This window comes from Ranitomeya variabilis, chromosome 2, assembly GCF_051348905.1.
Source record: "Ranitomeya variabilis isolate aRanVar5 chromosome 2, aRanVar5.hap1, whole genome shotgun sequence".
NCBI classification, from domain to species: Eukaryota; Metazoa; Chordata; class Amphibia; order Anura; family Dendrobatidae; genus Ranitomeya; species Ranitomeya variabilis.
In genome coordinates, this window is record NC_135233.1 from 267862637 (window position 1) to 267879295 (window position 16659).

The 16659-nt window shown below is 45.0% G+C and overlaps 1 protein-coding gene across 1 annotated transcript in view; it reads left to right on the top strand.

The window, feature by feature from the left end:
- Positions 1-5065: 5065 nt before the first annotated feature.
- STARD8 (StAR related lipid transfer domain containing 8) overlaps positions 5066-16659 on the top strand; it is a 233389-nt gene continuing 221795 nt past the window's right edge. The window contains exon 1 of the mRNA XM_077284933.1: positions 5066-5215. Coding sequence (XP_077141048.1) covers positions 5171-5215 — 45 coding nt within the window. The 5' untranslated portion in view covers positions 5066-5170. The remainder of the gene's footprint in view (positions 5216-16659) is intronic.

Here is a 16659-nt window from a genome sequence, read left to right on the forward strand (position 1 = left end):
TAAATCTGCCTCCCAGCAATCACCTGACCACGCTGGGGCAACACCCAATCTCCACCTCCAGACCACAGAGACACCAGAGGAGTTGAGAGAAGACTGGAGGGAACCTTCCACCATCTGACTGCCCCAGCAGATGCGGCATCCCGCACCCGCTGGCAGCAGCTAACACCAGAGGATCTGGCATCCCCACACAGCATGATTGCTGGGAGCACCGGTCGCCCACCTCCCAGCGATGCTAGAAGTGTATCTCCTAGAATGCAACATCTGAACTGAGAGAGCACCACTGCAAGCTCTGCCCCCCCCCTGGAGGTGACAACCCACCCAGTACCTGGAGATGTGCTAGCATTAGCAGGGGGACCTTGTGTGCCCTACAGGATTTTAAACCATGACAGTGTAGTGTGTCACTGCCGGTAAGGTTTGAGACTGTGGTCCCAGCTCTCTTCAGGTCATTGACCAGGTCCTCCTGTGTAGTTCTGGGCTGATTCCTGACCTTTCTCAGAATCATCCTTACCCCACGAGGCAAGATCTTGCATGGAGCCTCAGACTGAGGAAGATTGACAGTCATCTTGTGTTTCTTCCATTTTCTAATAATTATGCCAACAGTGGTCGCCTTCTCACCAAACTGCTTGCCTATTGTCCTGTAGCCCATCCCAAATGCAGGTCTACAGTTTTGTTTCCTTAGACAGATCTTTGGTCCTGGCCATGGTTGAGAGGTTGGAGTGTGAATGATTGAGTGTGTGGACGGGTGTCTTTTATACAGGTAAGTTCAAACAGGTGCAATTAATACAGGTAATGAGTAGAGAGTAGGGGGGCTTCTTAACCCCTTTCTGCCAGCTGACGGAATAGTATGTCAGCTGGCAGAACCCCCGCTTTGAGGTGGGGTCCGGCGGTAAGCCCACCTCAAAGCTGCGACATGTCAGCTGTTTTGTACAGCTGACATTGCACGCAATGAGCGCGAGCGGAATCGCGATCCGCCCGCGCCCATTAACTAGTTAAATGCCACTGTCAAACACTGACAGCGGCATTTAACTAGCGCTCCCGGCCGCGCGGCCGGAATTACTCGCACCGCTGACCCCCGTCACATGATCGGGGGTCATCAGTGCATTGCCATAACAACCAGAGGTCTCCTTGAGACTTCTATGGTTGTTGATGGCCGATTGCTTTGAGCGCCACCCTGTGGTCGGCGTTCAAAGCAAACCTGCATTTCTGCTACATAGAGGTGATCTGTGCTTCACCTCTATGTAGCAGAGGCGATCGTGTAGTGCATGTGTCTAGCCTCCTATGGAGGCTATTGAAGCATGGCAAAATTTTTAAAAAAAATGTTTAAAAATATAAAAAAAATAAAAAATATATAAAAGTTCAAATCACCCCCCTTTCGCCCCAATCAAAATAAAACAATACAAAAAATTCAAACCTACACATATTTGGTATCGCCGCGTTCAGAATCGCCCGATCTATCAATAATAATAAAGGATTAACCTGATCGCTAAATGGCGTAGCGAGAAAAAAATCAAAACGCCAAAATTTTTTGGTCGCCGCAACATTGCATTAAAATGCAATAAATGCAATAACGGGCGATCAAAAGAACGTATCTGCACCAAAATGGTATCATTAAAAACGCCAGCTCGGCATGCAAAAAATAAGCCCTCACTTGACCCCAGATCACGAAAATTGGAGACGCTACTGGTATCGGAAAATGGCTTGAGTTCATATGAGGACATCGAGCAGAGTGCGCATCACCGCGACTCAAGGTAACTACAGGACATTCCCCTGCATTCCATTCATTCTCAAAATTTTACACACAGGAGCACACCTGCATTTGCAGAGCTCCTGGGTGTGAAATGATTTAACTCCTTCAGATGGATTTACATCATGGGACGTGACTGAACGACGGAAGGTATGTGATATTGGTGATTTTTTATTTTTCCTTTTTTACAGAACGAGGGTCTTCAGGTGGATTAAGAGTATAATAAAATATTACAACACCCTGTGTCTTTATTTCATTAAAATACTTTTTACTAATGTGTGTGTTTTATTAACCATTTCGTACTATTGGATTAATAATGGATAGGTGTCATAATTGACGCCTCTCCATTATTAACCTGGCTTAATGTCACCTTACAATAGCAAGGTGACATTAACCCTTCATTACCCCATATCCCACCGCTACACGGGAGTGGGAAGAGAGTGGCCAAGTGCCAGAATAGGCGCATCTTCCAGATGTGCCTTTTCTGGGGTGGCTGGGGGGCAGATGTTTTAAGCCAGGGGGGGCCAATAACCATGGACCCTCTCTAGGCTATTAATATCTGCCCTCAGTCACTGGCTTTCCCACTCTGGCGGAGAAAATTGCGCGGGAGCCCACGCCAATTTTTTCCGCGATTTAACCCTTTATTTTAGCAGCTAGAGCGCCCAAATTTTGCACATACACACTACTAACATTAGTAGTGTGGAATATGCAAAAAAAAAAGGGATATGAGATGGTTTACTGTATGTAAACCATGTCTCATATCATGTCGGGTTTGTGAAGGAGAAAGAAAAAGCTGGCAATTGAATTACCAGCTTTTCACATATCTCGCGCTGAATTAAATATAAATGCAGTATATATATATATATATATATATATATATATATATATATATATATATGCGTCTCAATGACATATATATATATATATATACTGTTTTAACGAACATTTGAGCACATAAATCCATTAGATGTTGGTTTTGCAAGCCTGCGAGAAAATCTCATAGTACGCATGCCATACGGATTACATACGGAGGATGACATGCGCAAAGTACGCTGCCACACCCTGCCTACAAATGACATACGGATCACTATTTTGGGAACATTTCTGCGTATTACGGCCGTAAAAAACGGACCGTATTTTCATACGCTGAGTGTGACGCCGGCCTTATACATACGGAAAACATTCCACCAATGCAGACAAGTAAGAATCAACAAGGCATTTGAATAGTATATCTAATAACATACCCAATGCAAGGTGCACAATGTGCCACGCCGTCCTCCACCCTCCCGACACGCGTTTCGGATCAACCTTCCTCAAGGGGGGCGTGCCAAAGATAAAATGACTCGTCTATTTATAGTTAACATGATTGCGGAGGTACCAATCAGCAGTCACAGCCGGATCACGCCCACCAACGCTGGTACACACGGGCCCATGTGACCAAGCGTCAGAGGACGGCCGGAGGAACATGAGATCCGGTACACACAGCGGTCAGCGCATGCACAAAAATCATAGCGCGGCCATCTTGGTATAGGGAAAACCTGTCCATAAGTATGGAAAAACAATGCATGCATATAACATAAACACCATGATCGGCATATATATGTAAATCATGATACGGCCATCTTAATACAAACTAAGAGAAATACCCACAAATATAGAAAAAATACATGGCATACATACATGTAGATGACATATATATAACAGAATAAACTCGTATAATTGATGACCATATTACATAATCATAATGATGATAATAAAAAATCATAATACATCAACATACGGCGGCCATTTTCCCAAAAGGAATCCACCGCACATGCACAGGAAAGCATGGATGGAACGGCAGAGCCCCCCACGCAGCACAGGACAGAGCGCGGTGGCGGCGGCAAGCAACAGGGGACAGAGCACGGCAGCAGCACCCGGCAGTACCAGGGACCGACAACAGTGGCAGCAGCACTCGGCAGCACCAGGGACAGAGCGCGGTTACAGCAACACCGGCAACACTGGGGACAGAGCACAGAGGCAGCATCGGACACGCCGCACATCAGGACACCCCCTAATCTCAGCCTGCGTCCTGCAGCAACGTTCCACTCCTGCCTCCTCCAGCAGCCACCACCCCGGTAAGCAATAAGACGCATGGATTATAAGAAGCACCACCATTTTATGAAAAAAAAAGTTTTTTTCCTATTTTTCTCCTCAAAATTTGGGGTGCGTCTTATAATCCGGAGCGACTTATAAAGCAGGAATCGGCCAGTCCGAGCATTGCGTTGCGATCCTCATCCGAGTTAGACCTGGGCTTTCATCATTTAACCCTTTGCTCTTTCTAGGATTTTGGGCCCAGTGGTCGGTCCTATCAGTGACTGACAGCTTTCTATGTACAGTATAGGAGTTAAAACAGAGACAGCTGTCAGTCACTGGTAGGACCGACCACTGGAACAAAAAATCCCAGATTTCCTACAGAAAGAAGCGAAACGAAGGCCACGGGTATTATTGCACCTTATCTTCAACCACTTGTAAAGTTGCTCCCTGGACTGGAGAATCCCTTTCAAAACGAGGGTACGCAACTGGTTTGTGAAGATCCAACAACACACAGATGCTATTTTTGGTGCTGTTTTTTTGGGAGACATCTTCACTGAGATGAGTGAGTTGGACTTGTCTCCCTTTTTTCTCATATGGGCCATCTGTCCAAAAAAAATCAAACGTGAGTAGGTCCATAGGACACAGTAGGAAAACAGACAGCACACAGGTGACCAAGAGTGACATCTGAATAAGCCTCTAGACCCCAGGCCTTGCACATGTCTTACGGGGTTGCCATCATGTCTATTGATTGCCCTTGGGCAGTTTTAAAAAAGATGTGAGCCTCAGAGATGGCTACAACGTCCTGTGCCAGCCACATGGAAGGAATGCTGAGTGTTTGGCAGGGGTCCAGCCGTAACGGGACATGAGCTGTTGGGGTGGCTCCCTGCAGTCAGGTTATTCAGAAGTGGAGACGTTGGCTACAACCTGAGAGTGATGTGCAGAGACTGAAGCTGGATTCATAGAGGACAGTCACCAGGGGTAGGAGCATGGTTCCTCCTCTTCTGCGCCGACCACTCATGGCTTAGATTTTGCTACTAAACTTATAAATAGACTCCATTTAGACTGAGAGTGTTTTCCCTTGAATCGTGCGCTGCATTCGTTAGGTAGTGCCAAGTTTGAGAAAGAACCGTGCCAGCTTGTCTCGTCCAAGGATGCTATTCCAACCAACGGGATAGCGGTGCTGGGTTTGAAGCAACCACTCAGCCTTCCTCTCCTCCCTCCTCCTCCTCACTGACAGCTCCTTACACAGCTGTTCTGGCCATGTTTCCCATGGAGCTGCTAGGAATTGCCTGCGTATTAGGATCTGCTCTGCCCTGGAGACCCCTCTGAGGGTTCCCCCTGGTTATCAGCATGCCACTTCTGGATCTATTTAGGTCTTGTTTCACGCGTGCAAAGGTAATGTGGGACGTGGAGCATCTGACTATGACGATACATTCTGGATTAGGAATAGTTGCCAGTTCTTGCATGTGCGCCTTCTTCCCAGGTCTCCACATCTGGGATGTGAAATACGCAGCTTGTAGGATGTTTCTAGAGTACAGTGTATGCTGAGCCATACAGTCTATGCTAGGAAACGCCAGGAGGATGGCGGAAACTCAATTACTATGCAGCAACTTAAAAACACATTTGGATTTGGAAAAGATGAGGGGGTTTTGGTAGTTTTAAGACTGTAGTGTATGTGTATATTCCCAAAAGTATCAGCTATCCAAAGCCTCTTAGTGCAAGAAAACTGATATTGTGTGCCCATCGTGTGTGATGTGACATTTTTGGCTCATTAATCCATCCATCCATCATATTGGTATATAGCGGGCCCGTGCAGCGAGTGATTCGCTCCTTCAGTGTCGTGCTCCATGTAATCACTGTGCAGACCCCATCTCTGACGCCTCGGTCACATCCTTTGGAGGTTTCACATGAGGGTTTCTCAGCTGTTTCTCTTCTTCCAGATAGGAATTGATATTGACCTTTGATACTTTTCCTGTGTATATAATTGTCTTTTTGATTCATTTTTTGTTTTAAAAGTATTCTTGGAGGAATTTGGTTTTTGGAATGAATACCACACATACATGGTCATATTGTTTTGACTGTGATTTGAGAAGTAATCATTACACACTATGTGAGGATACCAGATCTCTTGTAATAATGAAGCAGATGACATTTTTCTTGACAGTGATTCACCAGTCAGGTGCACAGAATACTATACAGCCTGGTTCACACAGCAAGTACATTAATAAGACCCCCTAATCTACAGCCCCTCATTGATCACTGACCGTGACAGCTGTCTCTAGGACAGGACTTTCTGAAATTCCTCCTTCACACGTCCGTGTTTCCAGTACCTGTAGTATGCTTTTTTCACAGAAGCTACACGTGCCCATTATAACCTATGGCGCTATGCACATGTCTGTGCCTTTACACGGACCGTGTGTCTGTGCAAAATATAAGGAGACATGTCCATTTATTCTGGGAGCACACATGACAAGGGCCAATACAAGTGTGAAAAAACACATCCATGTGCTGTCCATGTTTAACATTGCAAAGTAGAGGAGAAGCTTTGTCATTTTTTTCTTTATCCATACGTAAAAAACACTGATGACTGATGGTAAAAACGGACACACGGATAGAATACACGGATGACACACTGATGGTAAAAACGGACACAGGGATGACACCCTGATGGAAAACACTGATGGCACATGGACGGTAAAAAGGGACACAGGAATGACACACTGATGGAAAATACTGATAGAAAACACTGATGGCAAAAAAGGGCCCACTGATGGAAAACACTGATGGCAAAAATGGACACACTCACTGATGACACACTGATGGCAAATACTGATGGAAAACACTGATGGCAAAAAAGGGCCCACTGATGGAAAACACTGATGGCACACGGATGGTAAAAAGGGACACAGGAATGACACACTGATGGAAAATACTGATAGAAAACACTGATGGCAAAAAAGGGCCCACTGATGGAAAACACTGATGGCAAAAATGGACACACTCACTGATGACACACTGATGGCAAATACTGATGGAAAACACTGATGGCAAAAAAGGGCCCACTGATGGAAAACACTGATGGCACACGGATGGTAAAAAGGGACACAGGAATGACACACTGATGGTAAAAATGGACACACTCACTGATGACACACTGATGGAAAATACTGATGGTACAAGGATGGTAAAAACAGACACAGGGATGAAACACTGATGGTAAAAATGGACACACTTATGGAAAACACTGATTGCACATGGATGGTAAAAACAGACACAGGGATGGGACACTGATGGTAAAAACGGACCTACTAATGAAAAACACTGATTACACATGGAAGGTAAAAAGGAACACAGGAATGACACACAGATGGTAAAAATGGACACACTGATGACACACTGAGGAAAAACACTGATGGCACTCGAATGGTAAAAACGGACACAGGGATAGAACACTGATGGTAAAAACGGACACACTGATGGAAAACACTGACTACACATGGATGGTAAAAGTGGACACAGAGATCAAACACTGATGGTAAAAATGGACTCACTGATGGAAAATACTGATGGCACACGGATGGTAAAAACGGACACAGGAATGACACACTGATGGTAAAAACGGACACACTGATGGTAAAAACAAACACATTGTTGACACACTGAGGGTAAACACTTATGGTAAACACCACAGATGACATACAGATGACACATTGATGGTAAAAATGGACACACTGATGACACACTGATGGTAAAAACAAACACATTGTTGACACACACTGAGGGTAAACACTTATGGTAAACACTGATGACATACAGATGACACACTGATGGTAAAAATGGATACATGGATGACACACTGATGGCACATGGATGGTAAAAAGGGACACATGGATGACACACTGATGGAAAACACTGATTTGACGCTGAAGGAGGCCTTAGTAACTGTACAAGAATGATCTATGACCCAGGGCATTAAGGAACTGGCATTTGGAGTAGCTGAAAGGGAACCTGTCTATAACAATATCCCTGCACAAGCAGTCATCTGCTGCTCCATTGTGACAAATTGGGCTTTTACTGATATGCAAATGATGTTCACAAGTGCACTGGTGGGCGTATCAGTACACCTCCAGTCTATCACTTCTCTTGGCTTCTCCCCACCAGTGCTGTCCTTCTTCTTGATTGACTGTGGAGAGCAGAGGTGATGTTATGCAGCCGGTGCTCTGTCAGTCAAGTAGCAGGCATGGCACCAGTGGGTAATGAGGAAGAAGAGCCATAGTCTGGATGTGCCCTGATACGCCCACTGGGCACTTCCAGTCTATCACTTCCCACGGCTTCTCCCCTCCAGTGCTGGCCCTCTTCTTGATAGACTGTGAAGAGCAGAGGTGATGTTATGCAGCCATGCCTCTGTCAGTTATGTAGCAGCCATGGCACTAGTGGGTAATGAGGAAGAGGAGCCATAGTCTGGATGTGCCCTGATACGCCCACTGGGCACTTCCAGTCTATCACTTCCCACGGCTTCTCCCCTCCAGTGCTGTCCTTCTTCTTGATTGACTGTGGAGAGCAGAGGTGATGTTATGCAGCCGGTGCTCTGTCAGTCAAGTAGCAGGCATGGCATCAGTGGGTAATGAGGAAGAAGAGCCATAGTCAGGATGTGCCCTGATATGCCCACTGGGCACTTCCAGTCTATCACTTCCCACGGCTTCTCCCCTCCAGTGCTGTCCTTCTTCTTGATTGACTGTGGTGAGCAGAGGTGATGTTATGCAGCCATGCCTCTGTTAGTCATGTAGCAGCCATGGCACCAGTGGGTAATGAGGAAGAGGAGCCATAGTCTGGATGTGCCCTGATACGCCCAATTGGGGCACTTCCCGTCACCGCACTATTTCATCTTCTTTGATTCTGATTCACCAATTTCTTTCCAATGTGAGACATTTTCTCAAGGTCTTTAATGCTTATTCCCTTTCTCGTGTTGGAAATGCCCCCCCCCCCCCCCCCCCCCCGCTTGTTATCATCCCATAAACCTTCTCTGTCTCCTCTTCAAGACGTTTCCTGTGCCATTTTCAAGTTTAAACAATTTCAGATGCTCTCAAAATGTACACTGTTGTGAATTTGGATTCTGGGCTCCCCCGGTGGCCGCTTGTGGAATTGGACTTGTCATCCTCTTTCCTGTTTCACCTGGTTCCATCAGTAGTGGGTGTCGCTATTTAAGCTCATTTCTCTGGTGGTTTCTTGCCGGTCAACAATGTTATCTGATGCCTCTCAGTGCTTGTTCCTGCTTCTAGACAACTACTAGATAAGTTGGACTTTTGTCCATGTTTTGTTTTGCCTATTTGTTCCAGTTCACAGCTGAAGTTTTGTTACTGTGTCTGGAAAGCTCTCGTTGATCAGGGATTGCTACTCTGGCGTTATGAGTTAATGCCAGAGTTTAAGGTAATCTCTGGATGGTGTTTTGTTAGTGTTTTTCTGCTGACCATGAAAGTATACTATCTGTCTTCTGCTATCTAGTAAGCGGACCTCAAATTTGCTAAGACTATTTTCCTGCTGCGTTTGTTGTTTCATCTGAACTCACCGTCATTATATGTGGGGGGCTACTGTCTTCTTTGGAATATTTCTCTAGAGGTGAGCCAGGTCTTATATTTCCCTCTGCTAGCTATTTAGGTCTTAGGCCAGAGCTGGGCATCTAGCATTAAATAGGAAATGCTACCTGGCTATTTCTAGTTGCGCGGCAGGCTTAGTTCATGGTCAGTATAGTTCCATCTTCCGAGAGCTTGTCCCTCTATAGGCTTGCTATGATCTCTGCCTGCAGAGATCATGACAGTTTGACCGGCCCCAATAAAGTGTTAAAGACCCAGGTTGAGAAAGGAGAGTTATAAGAAGTCTGCTGGAATTTTTTTTTTTTTTTTTCCTCCAGTCTGCCTTGCTGCAGTCTTTTTTCTCTCTCTCCACCCCATTGGCTAATAATAAACCACAATACTGGACACAAGTAACCATGCGTATCAATCCGGATCACCAGGAGATTATTCGTTTCCTGGTGCTGTATAATTTACATGACGATTTGGTACTGGGATTGCCATGGTTGCAGTCTCACAACCCAGTCTTGGACTGGAGAGCAATGTCTGTGTTGAGCTGGGGATGTAAGGGTATTCATGGGGACGTACCTTTGGTTTCTATTTCGTCGTCCATTCCCTCTGAAGTCCCTGAGTTCCTCTCTGATTATCAAGACGTCTTTGACGAACCCAAGCTTGGGTCGTTACCTCCGCACCGTGAGTGCGATTGTGCCATAGATTTGATACCGGGTTGTAAATATCCAAAGGGTCGTTTGTTTAATTTGTCTGTGCCGGAACATGCTGCTATGCGGGAATATATAAAGGAGTCTTTGGAAAAGGGACATATTCGTCCATCTTCTTCTCCCTTGGGAGCTGGGTTTTTCTTTGTCTCAAAAAAAGACGGCTCTTTGAGACCATGTATTGATTATCGGCTTCTGAATAAGATCACTGTTAAGTATCAATACCCATTGCCATTGCTTACTGATTTGTTTGCTCGTATAGAGAAATATTCCAAAGAAGACAGTAGCCCCCCACATATAATGACGGTGAGTTCAGATGAAACAACAAACGCAGCAGGAAAATAGTCTTAGCAAATTTGAGGTCCGCTTACTAGATAGCAGAAGACAGATAGTATACTTTCATGGTCAGCAGAAAAACACTAACAAAACACCATCCAGAGATTACCTTAAACTCTGGCATTAACTCATAACGCCAGAGTAGCAATCCCTGATCAACGAGAGCTTTCCAGACACAGTAACAAAACTTCAGCTGTGAACTGGAACAAATAGGCAAAACAAAACATGGACAAAAGTCCAACTTATCTAGTAGTTGTCTAGAAGCAGGAACAAGCACTGAGAGGCATCAGATAACATTGTTGACCGGCAAGAAACCACCAGAGAAATGAGCTTAAATAGCGACACCCACTACTGATGGAACCAGGTGAAACAGGAAAGAGGATGACAAGTCCAATTCCACAAGCGGCCACCGGGGGAGCCCAGAATCCAAATTCACAACAGTACTAGGTAGGTGCTTAGTTATAGAGGGTTAGAGAAAAGGTAGATGTCACACTAAGTGACTGAGGTGAGGGCAGAAGAAGACCCTCCTGTCACATAAGAAGACCTCAGTATTATAAATTGCACATCGTAGGTGGCGGTGCTGTGATACATGTTGCTTTGGAGCATAGGTGCTTCAGGTGACCTGGGATTATATTATGTTAGATGTTGGTGTGAAGTATCCAACATAGGCGGTAATGATCAAATAACTGCTGAATTGTAAAGCATTGCGGAATATATTCTCGCTTTACAAATAAAGATTGTTATTATTATTATTATTTACATGTTTAAGTGAAGTAGAGGGGATGATCAGTGATCATCATGACCTTATTGGGGTGAGTATGATATTTTGCTTTACATTAATGTATTTGAAGTTATGTTTTTCACTTGGAACATGAATAGAAAATCGGCTATAAAATAATATTGAAGAATAGATTTATACCACTTTGTGTTTTTTTTTTCATTCTTTGGAGAGAGGATGATGCCACCGTGGGGTTATCTAGTGCTAAACACTGCAGCACAGGAATTCATCTTCAAGGAGTTTGAATGCTCTCCCCGTGTTTGCAAGGGTTTCCTCTGGGTTCTCCAGATTCCTCCCATACTCCAAAGACATACTGATAGGAAATTTAGATTGTGAGCCCCAATGGGGACAATCCTGCACTGTGGAATTAAAGGCGCTAGGTAAGTTGTGGTAGATCAGCTCACTCGGCTTCACACAGAGGTAGTCACTGGAACACTGCATCTTTAAGGATGCTCTTGGTTTGTTGAGTACATCATGAACCAAGGTTTAAGTACAAAATACTGTAAACATGGCCTTCTGGGCAAAACATCAAAACAAAAGGTAGAACTAGATGCAGTCCTTGAATTAGTGGGGCTCAGCCCACAAAGGATTAGCAATGTTCTTTTGACAAGCACCACGTGAACAAACACTTTCCTGGAGTATTTCTCTCCAAACATACAACACCCTGCAGCCTTTTGAAGCTAAAAACTTAAGCCCCAAACCATGTGACTCCTCCATCGTGTGACTGATCACATGATTGTGACATCACACAGGTCCTGTCAGGGCACGGTGGTGCCGAATCTGCAGGTGGAGATAAAGTGGACATTCTCCCACCCGCTCTATGAATGTCCACATAAAACCAGCCCATTTATACAACTTTAGCTTCAGCCTCACAACACTTTAGTGTGCTGGAAGAAAATACTCTTTATATCACTGACACCATTAAGCGTAGTGACACATATCTCCTCTCCAGTACTTTACCAGTTATTTTGTCACATATTCCTCCCCCCTCTGCCCAATGCCGAGGGTTTGGACACCTTCACTGGCTAAGCAGGGTACTCTGGACAGAGCATCTGTGTTCCCATGCAACTTCCCTGGCCTGTGCTACACATGAAAATTAAAATCCTGGATTACATCTAGTCACCCGGTCATTCTTCCCATTCCTTTTCCTCATCCATCTCAGGGGCGCATGATCTGACACTAGCCTGAACTTACAGCCTTGCAGGTAGTACCTCAGGGTATCAATTGCCCATTTGATGGCCAAGCACTCTTTTCATCAATGGCATAGTTTTTCTCACAGGAGGAGAGCTTCCTACTTAGGTATAGGACTGGATGTTCGTCCCTATCTATCTTCTGGGACAACACACCTCCCACCCCGACATCAGAGGCATCCATCTGGTGCACAAACTTCTTAGTGAAATCCGGTGCGACCAAGACCGGCTGTCTGCACAGGGCAAGCTTCAACTCCTGGAATGCCATCTCTGCTTCAGAGGACTACTTGACCATCGATATCCTTGTGCCCTTGAGCAGATCCATCAGGGGTGCGGCTATCATGGCGAAATTCGGGATAAGTCACTGATAATATCCCACAATTCCCAGAAACACCCTAACCTGCTTCTTGGAGGTCGGCTGCGGACACTTTTGGATTGCCTCCACTTGGCCTATTTGTGGCTTTATCTCGCCTCTTCCAACCATGTAGCCCAAGTACTTTGACTCTTCATTCCCGAGGGTGCACTTCTTTGGGTTTATAGTAAACCCTGCCTTGCTCAGTGCATCCAGTACTGCCTGGACCTTCTGCAGGTGACTTCCCCAATCCAGGCTGAAGATCACGATGTCGTCCAAGTAAGCGAAAACATACTTCTTATGAGGGACTAGTATCCGGTCCATAGCCCTCTGTAAGGTAGCTGGGGCTTCTTGTAGCCAAACTGCATCCAGGTATACTGAAAGCACCCGTCAGGTGTAGAGAAGGCTGTCTTCTCCTTGGCACTTGGAGACAGGAGAATTCGTCAGTACCATTTCGTTAGGTCCAGAGTGGTGATGAATCTGGCTGACCCTAGCCTCTCAATAAGCTCATTGAATGGGGCATCGGATACGTGTCGAACTTGGACACCTCATTAAGCTTCCTGTAATCGTTACAGAAGCACGACTCCCCATCCGGCTTTGGCACCAGGACAATAGGGCTGGACCAGCCACTCTTTGGCTCCTTGATGACACCGAGGCTCAACATTCTCTTCACCTCCTTGGAGATCACCTCTCGGCGAGCTTCGGAAATCCAATACGGCCTTTGGTTCATCCTCACATGCGGTTCAGTCAGGATATCGTGCTCAAGAACCTGCGTACATCCTGGTAACTCTGAGACAACTCTCAGTTCTGCTGAAGCAGCTCACGGCACTGTTGTTTCTAGGCCAGCGACAGTGTCTCTGCCATGGTGACATCCTCGATCTTGGCTTCAGGATGGGTCCCTAGGTACATTACTTATACCAGATCCCTGTCTTGCTTTCTCCTGCACATCCTGTAATGCCAAATCGTAATAGGCCTTCTGGGGATCACCAGTCAAATTGGGGGCCAGCACCTCTACCCACTGCTCTGGTGGTAGCTTCTCACGCTCGGCCACCCACTTGAACACAGTCAAAAATGCCTCCACATCACCACTTTTTGCATAGTTCGTCTTACCGCCTTCCGGACGTACGTGTCATCACCTGGACTTGGGGAAGGGGCTGCTGGCCTTCCACGAACCGCCTCTGCCGGCAAGTCAATCTGCTGCTGGTGTTGCTGGTGCTGCTGCTGCATTTGTTGTGTAAGCAGTCTCTTGTTGCGCCATCTGTTGCTGCTGTAATTGTTGCTTGTGCAGTTGCTGCTGCTGTGCTTGTAGCAGATGTTTGAGCAGGTCCTCCATCTTGCCCATATAGGCTGGCTTGTGGCCATCATACGTGTTCACTGGGAACGCTGCCCACTCTTCTAACACCACCTGTGGTAGATCGGCTCACTCGCCTGCACATGGAGGTAATCACGGGAACACTCTGTCTTTAAGGATGCACTTGGTTTATTGGATGCACATAAACCAAGGTTGAAGCACAAAATAAATGCGGCCCTCTGGGCAAAACCACAAAACAAAATGGTAGCACTACATGAAGCTAAATATTTAAGCCCCAGACCATGTGACTCTTCCATCACGTGACTGATCACATGATTGTGACATCACACAGGTCTGTCAGGACATGGTGGTGCTGGCTCTGTAGCTGGTGATAAGATGGACATTCTTCCACCCGCTCAGTGAATGTCCACATAAAACCAGCCCATTTATACAACTTTAGCTTAAGTCTCACAACAATTTAGTGTGCTGGAGGAAAGTACTCTGGCTTTATATCACTAACGCCATTAAGCGTAGTGACTTTGTCACAAATTGAATAAAATAAAGTCTACAATTACATTAAATGTCCTACGCTACATTATGAGAATAAAGGATGATGATCAATTGAATTTACAGGCCTTTCACCACAGACATCTTGTTCTGGAGACGTTTGGATCTAAATACTGATACTGGTGGCATCAGGTTCAGATTAGCTTCATATTACTTTCACCATTGTACAATATGCAATAAATAAATTCAGGTGCAGTGATAGAGCTTGAAGTGACAGAGAGTCTTCAAACACTGAGAACATATCTGTGGAATTTCCCTTTGGATTCCTCAGATTACCGTGATGTTATATTGGAATTTAATAATAAGTCAATATTCTAATGTCATTCAATCATCATGATTCCGTCATAGATGTAAGTGTATGTATCCAGCGTATCAAACTGATAGAATATAAGGACACAGAAAGACTCTAATCCCTGTTACTTCTGCATATATCAATAACCAGACTCATCTTCCACGCTTTATGATTATTATTATTATGCTTTGCTTATTTAGCACCATCATATTCCACAGCGCTTTACGGACATTATCACCGCTATCCCAAAGGGACTCACAATCTAAATTCCCTATCAGTTTGTCTTTGGAGTGTGGGAGGAAATCGGAGAACCCAGAGGAAACCCACACAAACTCCTTGAAGATGTTGTCCTTTCATGTCTTCGGGGTGGTGGTTTAACACACAATATGGCAGGGCTCGTTTCTATCCACCAAGATTCTGTAAATGTTCTAAGAGAGAAAACAAGCAGTAGTTGGTGAGTGCCGTTGGTGAGTGCCGCTATTCTTTTTGGAATACTGATAGAATATACTATAGATATGAATATGCGCACATTAATGCGCACATTAAAGACATTATATGACATTTTTAAACTTCTGCTGTGATATTTGAGTTTCTAATATAGAAGTTAATGGCTTATTTCTTTAGAAAATATACAGTATTAGTATATTGGGGAAATGAATATTGAAGGATTTCTGTGGGAAAGTTCCATGCTGCTGATGTTGTAGAGACATCAGTCCAGACAAGATATAATGAAAGAGCTGTGGTTTGTCTCTACAACTTCAGCAGGGCGGAAGGAACTATTCCACAGAAATCCTTCAATATTCATGTCAACGGTCACTTGCTGACCCGTGGATCTGCTGCAGCTGTCACTCAGATTCAATGCTCAAACAATGGATACATCAGGTTAGTATCATCTGATTGAGATCATACTGAGTCTACCGGATAAGACCCCATTTGCGCTAATTTCTCCCACAGCTTTATCTTATATTGGGGAAATGCAATTTCAGCAATTTGTATCAGAATCACTCTACAAGAGGAACATTGCAAGGAATCAGCTGTGACTACTTTGTGAACTTACTGAGCAAAAGTTATAGTATAACAGAATGTAAATGAAGAGAAGATAGGGGGCGCTGTAAGCATATACTTCACATTGGAGGTGGTGTTCATTTAAGGGTCACACGGGCCAAGGATCAGATCAGCAGCACCAAATACCATTGAAAACAGTTCTTTCCTACATGAGCGTGATTTTCCCTCTGTGATGCTTCCGAGGGCACCCATATATTCATAAAGCTGACTTTGAGCTTGGGAACCTTCGCTCACATTAAGCAAGGAGAGACTCTAGTTTATAAAAACTAAACTTTCTTTTACTGCAGACCGTATTTAGCCGTACAGTAAGATGACAGCAGACACATTGCTTAACAAATACACCTGTAAAAGGTTGTAGCTTTACAGTTTTCTGTGCGGCACACTGCTTGAGGATAACATTACCGTTACATGACACACAACACTTGGTCATTTCATTCTCCTTTAACTTCCGTGGTGACGATGGCCCGGATTCAGTGCAATATCAAATGCCCTGGCCTGGAAAGCCCAGTATTTCTTCACCAACACGTCTGGAATCTACACTCGCCTCATTCCCACTCCTTTGCTGTCTCAGGGTCCTCACTCAACCCACAGCAGTACCCGTCTGAACTCTTGGTTCACTACAGAGCTAAAACTGAGCTCCCTTTTGTTTTGAACCCCAATTCTCGGGCATCAGAGATGTATTTGC